Raw genomic sequence first — 9,917 nt, 5'->3', positions numbered from 1 at the left:
GGAAATGATGAATCTTCAACTAGAGAAGTTCAATTTTAAATAAAAAAGATGCATTTACAACTGAAATGATTAATCTTTATCTAGAATTATTTAATTTTTAACGCAAAAAATTAATTTTCAAGCAAGAAGATTAATTTCTATTAAAAATATGCAATTTCATCTAAAAAAGATCAATTTTCAACCAAATAATTGAGTTTTTAATTGAAAAATATTAGTTTTCAACACAAAATGAAGTAGTTAAAGTTTTAGTTAAAACAATTAATTTTTCACTAACGACAAAAAATTAAATTTTGCAGGTGAAATGATGAATATTTCATTGAAATACTTAAATTTTCAATCTGAAAAATTAATTTTCGAACACCAAGATTAATTTTTCACAAAAAACGAACAAACGATTTTTCAACTAAAAAAGATCTTTTTTCAACCAAATAATTGAGTTTTTAATTGAAAAATATCAGTTTTCAACAAAAAATGAAGTAGTTAAAGTTTTAGTTAAAACAATTGTTTTTCCATTGACGACATAAAATTAATTTGCATCTAAAATGATGAATATTTCATTAAAATACTTAAATTTTCAATCTGAAAAATTAATTTTCGAACACCAAGATTAATTTTTCACAAAAAACGAACAAACGATTTTTCAACTAAAAAAGATCAATTTTCAACCAAATAATTGAGTTTTTAATGGAAAAATATCAGTTTTCAACATAATATGAAGTAGTTAAATTTTTAGTTAAAACAATTAATTTTTCACTAACGAAAAAAAATTAATTTGCAGCTGAAATGGTGAATATTTCATTGAAATACTTAAATTTTCAATCCAAAAAATTAATTTTCGAACACCAAGATTAATTTCATACAAAAAAACGAACAGACCATTTTTCAACAAAATACATGAATTTAAAAGCAAAGTTGAATATTCAACTAAAAAAGACAGTAAAAATGATAAATCATCAACTGAAATGGTTGAATATTAAACCAAAAATGATGAATTTTCAACAACTAAGATTATTTTCTACCAAAAAACACAAATTTTCAACTAAAAAAGTACTTTTTCAAAAAAGTTACAGTTTTCAGTTTTAAAATACGTAACAAATTTTAAAAAAAGTTACATTTTCAAATAAACTGATAAAGTTTCAACGGAAATGATGAATCTTCAACTAGAGAAGTTCAATTTTAAATAAAAAAGATGCATTTACAACTGAAATGATTAATCTTTATCTAGAATTATTTAATTTTTAACACAAAAAATTAATTTTCAAGCAAGAAGATTAATTTCTATTAAAAATACGCAATTTCATCTAAAAAAGATCACATTTTTACCAAAAAATTAAATAATTAAATTTTTAATTAAAAAACTGATATTCAACCATAGAGATGAGATTTCAACTAAAATTATGGAGTATTCAATTGAGATAGTACCATTTTTAGTTAACAACCAATTAAAAAAGAAAATAAATCCCCAAATAGTTGATGTTTCAACAAAATAGTTAAAGTTTCAACTGAATTAGTTAAATTTTCAGTTGTCAAAATTAGTTGTCAGTCAAAGAGAAAACGAATTTTCAACCAGAAAGATGAATTTTCAAATTAAATGATAAATATTCAACCAAAAAATTATTTTTTAATGAAAGAGTTTAACTTTCAACCAAGTAATCAAATTTGTATTCCAAAAGAGATGAATTCTCAAAGAAAATCGTAGTAGCTGATATAACAACCAAAAAAATTTTAATTTTGAATGAAAAACTTTTTCGGTCATAAAAGAGAGAAAATTGCAAAATAAAACGGTTGAATTTTTAAGCAAAAAGACGAATTTTCAAACAAGAAGATTAATTTTATACCATTAGAGACCGAATTTTCAACAAAATATATGAATTTCAAACCAGGAACTTGAATTTTCAAATGGAAACGATAAATTTACAAAAAAAAATAGATTAGTTAAATTTTCAGTTAAAAGAATTAATTAAGAAATAATAATAATTTTCAACAAAATTTTAAAATGAAGTTTCGAAAAAATTGCCTGATTTAAAAAAAAAATCTCTGAAATTTCCAGGTTTTTCCAGACATATGAAAATTCCCTGACAATTCCAGGTTTTTCAGGTTAGACGCCTTCTATGCCATGCAACAATTTTGCTAATAAGATATGATAAACTTTGTCTAATTTTTTTTTTTAATTTTATTTTTTATTGATTATGTTTTTGTGCCACTCCATTAAAATTTAAAGACGCTGAACAATAATCCGGTGTCAAAAATTGCCTATTATGTCAGAATTTTGAGAAAATTGAGATCAGCGTAAAAAGAAAAAACGAGTTTTCGGCCATTTTTGAGAATTTATAGCAGTTAAAACCCGACGTGCTAGAAACTTGGAATGTATATCCAAGTAAAGCTTAGACTTTGTATATTCAGGTGAACTCTTTGAAAATTTCTTCATATGTTCCGTTGAAGCATTGTCAGTGTTTCTTTGTAGTGGTGCATGTGTTACATGTATGCACGGAGATAGTCCTTCAATGGCAATGTGACAAAATGTTAGAGTGCACCCGAATATACAACGTCTAAGCTTTACTTCGAGACACTTTCAAAATTTCTAGCACGTCGGGTTGAACCGCTATAAATTCTCAAAAATTGCCAAAAACGCGCGGTTTTTTAAGACTTTGATCTCAATTTTCTCAATTTTTCTAAACCGACAGCCTAGTCACTTTCCATTCACAAAATCGACATCACGTAGTGTAATCAATCGAGACCTTTTTGTATAAAGTCGACTTTTAGATTTAATTTGAAATGCAAAACATTTTTAAATTATGTTTTATATTTCGTATGTTACTTGAAATTGAATTGTGAATCACAGTTAGAGTTCTTAAATGCCCCGGAATTTATGTTAAGCAAATGCTCTCGAGAATATGCTCAGCATTTAAGCTCCAACAGAGCATTTAGAGAGCATTTAAGCGAATTTAAAGCATTTATTTTTGAAACAAATATATGTCATAATAACTACATATATTTTTACCAAAACATTATAGAGTGAAATAAACATATATTTTTTTAAATTACAGAGTGGCTGCTGATCAGGTAATTCCAGAAAATCAGGGATTGTCAGGGAAAATCTGATGAAGTTAGGGAATTTTCGAAAAAAACAAAGTTGAAGTTAATTTCATTATTATGATTAAAAATCGCAACTGTTTGGTTGGAAATTAAAATCCTTTTTGGTTGAAAATTCAACTACTTAATAGGAACTGGCTCTACTTTGTAAAAAATTCATTAATTGGTTGATGATTTATCAATTTAATTGACAAACCTTTTTTGTTCAAAATTAAATTATTTTGTTGAAAATTCTGTTTTCTAGTAAAAAATGGTTTTAACTGAAAATTTAACTCGTCTGTATTTGGTTCAACAATTAAAATATTTGGTTTAAAATTTGTGTATTTTATCGAAAATTTGAATTGCTGAAGAATATTTAGGCTTCCTGGTCACTAATTCCTCTTTTTGGTTGAAAATTCCTTTAAAAATTCGAATATTTGGTTAAAAATGTATATATAATACATTGTTAAAAATTCACCTATCTCGGTAGAATATTCATCTTATTGGCTGAAAATTGATATTTTTGGTTAAAAATTAGTTCGTTTGTTTTTGTTTTAACTGAAAATTTAAATATTCCATTTTTGTCGAATATTTATATTTTTTAAAAGAGATGTAATTTTCTTGGTTAAAAATTATACTATTTGATTGAAAATTTACTTTGAGTTTATTGAAAATTAAGTTTTTTACTGGAAATTTAATTATTCTATTTTTAGACGAAAATTTATCCGTTTTAGTTGAAAATTCAACTATTTGACGACAAGCCGTCTTTTGGGTAGAAGAGTACTCAAATTAGATGAAACATCATGTTTTATTTTTGCTAAAAGAATAATCTTTCTAATTGAAAATTCATGTATTTGGTTAAAAATTATTTTTTTTTCTTAGTTGAAGATTTATCATTTTAGTCGAAAATTCACTCAAACTATCCATTTTTTTGTGGAAAATTTACCTTTTTCAATAGAAATATAATATTTTCCATTAAAAAATATTCTGTTTTTTAGAAATTTTAACTATTATAGTTTTTGTTAAGAACTCATTTGTTTGGTTGAAAAAAACATTCAGTTAGAAATTTGTCCTTTTTTTATAAAAAATTCATCTTTTTAGTTGAAAATTCCACTATTTGGTCAATAATTCATCACTGTCATTTAAAATTAATTTCTTTGGCTAAAAATTAGTTTATTTTTAGTTGAAAATTAATTTTTTTAACTGAAGATATATCTTTTAATTTTGCTTGAAGATTTATATTTTTAGTTTAAAATGAATTAATTTGACTAAAAACTCGTTTTTTGTTTGTTTAAAATTTACTTTTTTAACTGCAAATAAAACTATTCTAGTTTGGATTTGTAAATTTATATTTTTTAGTTGAAAATTTATATATTTAATTGAAAATGTATCATTTTTGGTTTAAAAAATCATCCTTTGGGTTTAACGTGGAATTATTTTATCGAGAATTCGTTTCTTTTTACTTTAAAATTGATTGTTTAAACTGAAAATTTAATTCTTCTATTTTTGGCATGAAAAAAACAAACGTTTTTGATGAAAATTCGTTACTCTTTTTGTTTGAAAATTTACTTTTTTAACATTTTAACTATTCTAATTTTGGTTGCAAATTGATCTTTTTTTAAATGGAAATTCATGTACTCTGTTGAAAATGACTCCATTTTGGTAGAAAATTTATCTTTGAAGTTGAAAATTCAACTAACTATTAGGTTAAAACTTTATATTTTTTGTTGAAGATTCATCATTTTAGTTAAAAATTCATTTCTTAGGTTCAAAATTTCTCTTTTTGATATGAAAAATCAACTAAAATGTGTTAAAAATTTATTTAGAAACAAAATTGTTTTTGCATTATTATTATTAATCTTCTAGGTGTATGGTTGGTTTATACCTATTAAATTGTATTTATAGGAAAATTTTGGCACCTGAAAATAATAAAATACAAAATCTACTTTTTTCAAAAATAACTTCGTCGTTAAAATGAAAAAATTCAAGTTTTTAAAGATGAAAATTTTGTTACTTTAAGAAATAAAAAGTAAACTACAAATTATTACGGTCAAACGGAAACTTATAAATTGTATTATAAGTTGTACATTAAAATTTAAAACGTTGAAATTGCAAATGTAAGATTTAAGAAAAAAGTAATTGTTAATTTGAAGTCTTGGAAATGAAACCGATTTAAAATTAGGTGCTCAAAACATCAAAACTTTGAACATGAAAGTTTTTTAAACTGAACATTTCAAGCCTACATCATTAAAAATTTTAAAAATGTTAATGATACTACAAATTATAATTTCATGTACCAAGTATCAAGTGATATTTAAACTGACTGAAATTACTTTATGATATAAGAATTTATAAGATTTTCGATTAAACAATAAATCCAACCTGTCATTGTAACCATACAAAATTCAAGAATGATCGATTTTAAACCTTAAAATTATATTTGTTTACAAAATATACCAAAATTACATTATTTTAAATTGGAACGGTCCAAAATTGAATTAGTTGAATCTTCCTTTAGAACTGAAAACATTTTTAATTAGCATTTTGTAAATAAAAAACTTCTTTTTATACTGGAATACTCTAAATTTGAATTATTTAAACCCTAATAGATAAAAGCTAATAATTTACGAAATTGAATAATTGAAATCGTAATGCTCAAAATTGTAAATTAAGCACTTGAAAATTTGAACGGCTCACAAGTATTAAACAAATCATTCAAATTTTAGAGCTTCCAATTGGGCATATTTACATTCTTAACTACTTCAATTTAAACCCATAAAATTTGTAAAGCTTCCATTTTAAATCGTTTTATTTTGAACACTTCATTCAAAATTGATGATTTACAATAAACAGTCAAATATTACTCAGTTTACAAAAATTATTTTTCTGTAGTGTTCAAGCAAAAATATTTTAATTTGAAACGTGTTTAATTTTTCAATGTCGTACAATTATAATACTCAGATTTGTTAATTTCAAAAGTTTTATATAGACAATTATTATTCAATTTCAAATACTATAGTTTAATTTTTGAAAGCTTTTATTAATGTATATTTACAGTTAATTGACTTGAAATGTTTTATTATCAAAATAGTTCAGTTTTAAACATTTTTAACTTTTCATTGATTAAAAATGTGCTTAATTATAAAATAAACGATTAAAAATTGAGATAAACTGATCACATTAAACTTTTTAAATTCAACAAAATTGTGTTTCGTTTAATTTTTGAAATGACAAATAAAAATGTCCAATTGGAAATTATATCGATATTCGATGCCTATTATACTTATTTAATAAAGAAATAGGTTTATTTAATCAGGATTAAATATAAGATTAGAGGAATTTCTAGATATGTAGGGAAGCCTTGAGATTTTCTATTTTCCGAATTATCCGGAGAAGTGAAAATGCAGATCCCCAGATTCTTACCCAGTGGTCACTGTAGTAGGAGCGTACCATCCAGGTTGCCGACGGGGTTGCGTCGGATTTCCACCATGCTGGGGTGTCCGAGGAATGTCGCTACCTCTCGCGAAAACTGGAGTTTCAGGAAGGGAGCAGGACGTTTGCATCCCAGAGCTCGTGGCCACGTTGCCAATTACTCCTCCACCACTTCCGCTCGATGAGCAAGCTTCCGTCGAAGGGGAGTGCCTCTTGGTGAAAGGTCTTCTTCGCGACGGACCCGGCAAATCCGTCGGTAAAGTTCTTCTCTCCACAGGAATCTTAAATAAAAAGAAAACATTACCAAACCATTCAAAAAATAGTCCTCTTGAGACTTAACTCAATAAAATAAATGAATTCAGAAACAAGAAGTCCAGGGGAAGTTTGGAGCCGTCCATGAAATGCGTTATCAATTGCGGGGGAGGGGGGGCAGTGGGAGCAACGCTAGGAATTCAGATAACGTTTAGTACGTTTCCTGATAATAAATTTGATTTAAATTTGCCAATTTTTGAAAAGATGATCCTGTAACGGTACAGTTCAATAATAACTCATAAGTCTGAAAACCACTTTCAGACAGAATAAGAAAATCCAACTATTTTTGGTTCCAAATTCCTTCTTTTTGGTTGAGAATTTTACTATTATATTTTTGGTTCGGAATTCATTTTTTTTTTTATTAAAAATTCTACTCCTTGGTAGAAAAAGTTTCATTATTTCGTTGAAATGCAACTATTATGTAAAGTCATATTTTTTCGTCAAAAATGCAACTACTTGGTTGAAAGTTGAATTTCTATGACAAAAATTCACCTTTTTTTGTTTAAAGATTCATCTCTTTGGCTGGAAATTTAACTATTTTGTTGAAAATTCATTTCATTTTTAGTTGAAAATTCAACTACTCAATTGAAATTTCGTCCTTTTTGGTTAAAATCAACTGTTTTTAGTTTACAATTCAAATCTTTCTTTGGTTAAAGATACATAATTTACATAGATAATGTACCGAAACGTTGGTGAATATTATTTACAAATGTTCTTTTATTGCTATTTGATAATAATAATAATAAAAAAGACGAAGGAAATAAAAAAGAGGAGGAAGGGGATTTGGTTAGTCGTCTTTCATTTTTCTATCCCTTTTTTATTTTTGTCCAAAAATTTTATTGCTTTTTTAGAATTTTTTTAAAAGATCTTTTTAAATTACGATAGGATCATTTTATGGTGTTTGTCCAAATTTTTTTCTTTGGATTCTTGGTTTTATTTTCAGGAATTCTATACATTAACTTGATTATTGGACGTGAATAGAATTTGAAATTTAATTTTTATCTAATTTAAATTTCTTAAATCATAATTTTAGTTGAAAATGCATTTCTTTGGTTGAAAATTCATTTTTTGCTGCTGTTCAGAAATCATTAGTTGTAAATTCAACTATTTAGCTGAATGTTAAACTATTTTGATGGAAATACATTTTTGTTGTAGAGAATTCATAATTTTAGTTGAAATGAGTTTTTTGTTGTCTAAAATTCGTTAATATTAAATTCGTCTTATTGGGTTAAGAATTGATCTCCTTTGGTAGAAAATTAATCCTTTATGGTTGCAAATTCAACTATTTTGTTTAAATTTTGACTTTATATCAGTAGAAAAGCCAAAAAAATCATGAAATTCGTGTTAGGCCAAGGGTTATATTATTGAGGGAGGTACACACATATCTACAGTCATCGATGGGGAGGGGGGGGGGGCAGTCTGAAATTGGTAACGCAGTTTATGGACAGCTCCTTATCTGCAGGAGATTTAACTCAGAATTCCTTAAAAAAAAAATTCTGCATTTCCTATCTTATTATCCTGGCTTTACGGATCGGAGTGATAATTTAAGGCTAGTGCCAGAAATGGTTTGTATCCTCCTATCTAGTCTAGCTCTGCTTTCAGCAAAATTGCGTCAGTCCTCTAGAGTTCTAGACTCTAGAAAAAAGAAGGTTGGAGGGTAAAGCAGGTGGGAAGCGCTCTTGGTCCACGAGGCGGATAATTATTGCGTCATAAATCATTATTATCGCATTGAAACGACTCCGGTTAACGCTACAAATTCCAACCTAAAGTTTCCCACTTTATCTTGCTGCCACTTTTATTGTGCTCTTTTGCCCCGAAGTGTCTAACTTGGCATTAGCTGATTCAATTAAAAAATAAGAACGAATTGACCCATTTTTCAGAACTGAACAAATTAATTTAAAACGACGAATAAGTATTTGTGAGTTTTAATTGAAAAATTGTTTTTCCGGACACCACCTTACATGGCAATATTGGAACCAATTTAATTCGGAAGTGTTCAGATCAGTCTGCATGATCAGATAGTCTAGATATAGAAGGAAAGAAAGCTGTCGCGTCATTTGCACTTGGCATATCAATGATAATGTATTATTGGTTGGGATCGTTACGGAATTAAACGAGACGTCAGTCGAATCTGGAATAGAGACTGGATTTCCACATCAGGAATATCGCAAAAAAGGTTCAATATTCCTAATGAAAACTTCATGCCCTTACCAGCGACCTCTGATTTCTCATTTTTCCTTTTTTCTTTTTCTTCTTTTTATTTCCTTTTTCTACCCTTTTCTCAAGTTCGTCTCCCGACCTGACTTTTTATCCCCGGGGCCGTTAAAAAGATTTCCTGGCACATTGCGAAACAGGATAAAAAAAGTTCACTAGCAAGGACGAAATATTTTGCTGCTCCACTGATATATTGAGTCGGCGCGGTGCCGCGATTATTGATGAGTTCTCGGGATGAAGTTTCATTAATGGTAATTATGTTAACTAAGGCAAGTTAAGAGAAGAAAAATTTAAGAGTGAAGAATGTTAGCAACGTTAATGTCATAAAGATTTAACAACTTTAAAAATAAGCATTAAAATATAAATTTATTACACGTAACATATTAAATATTTAACGTCTTGATTTAAAAAAGAAACAATAAAAAATTAAGAGACTTAAAAACTGAAGTTAACATTTCATGTACTATCAAGTAGGTAAGATTTTCGACAAAAAAGTAAGTTTATTGTCATGCTCATTGTTAAAAATGCAAATAGTTTAAGAAACATTAAAAAATAATCCGCAATATTTGATCTGGAACATTTTAAAGTCAATTTTGTAAAATTTAAAACGTTTTAATTTGAAAATGTCAATTGTCCCGAGTTAAAAACTATAAACACTCTTGATTGAAAAATAAATTAAAGGTTGTCATTTCATAAGAGTAGAGCGAAAAACATTATCTACAACGATTTATATTTTGTATTTTAGTAATTTTGTGCTTTTGTAGCTCTGAGCTAATAAAATCATTTTTAATGTCGTCCATCAAAGTACATTTTACAAGAATTAGACGTTCTCAAATTTGTCACTTTTCAAGCTCTGAAATAATTAATTTTTTTTTTTTTTTTGATTC

The 9,917-nt window shown here is 26.8% G+C and overlaps 1 protein-coding gene across 4 annotated transcripts in view; it reads right to left on the bottom strand.

The window, feature by feature from the left end:
• The window catches only part of LOC117179282, a 298,303-nt gene that overhangs the window by 79,350 nt on the left and 209,036 nt on the right, over positions 1-9,917 (bottom strand). For 3 of the 4 annotated variants that reach the window (XM_033370926.1, XM_033370929.1, XM_033370927.1), the window contains one exon: positions 6,496-6,785. In XM_033370926.1, the coding sequence (XP_033226817.1) occupies positions 6,496-6,785 (290 nt within the window). The remainder of the gene's footprint in view (positions 1-6,495; positions 6,786-9,917) is intronic. The other variant, XM_033370928.1, reaches the window with a different exon arrangement.

This window comes from Belonocnema kinseyi, chromosome 9 (genome assembly GCF_010883055.1).
Source record: "Belonocnema kinseyi isolate 2016_QV_RU_SX_M_011 chromosome 9, B_treatae_v1, whole genome shotgun sequence".
Lineage (NCBI taxonomy): Eukaryota > Metazoa > Arthropoda > Insecta > Hymenoptera > Cynipidae > Belonocnema > Belonocnema kinseyi.
This window is presented reverse-complemented; position numbering and strand designations above follow the sequence as displayed.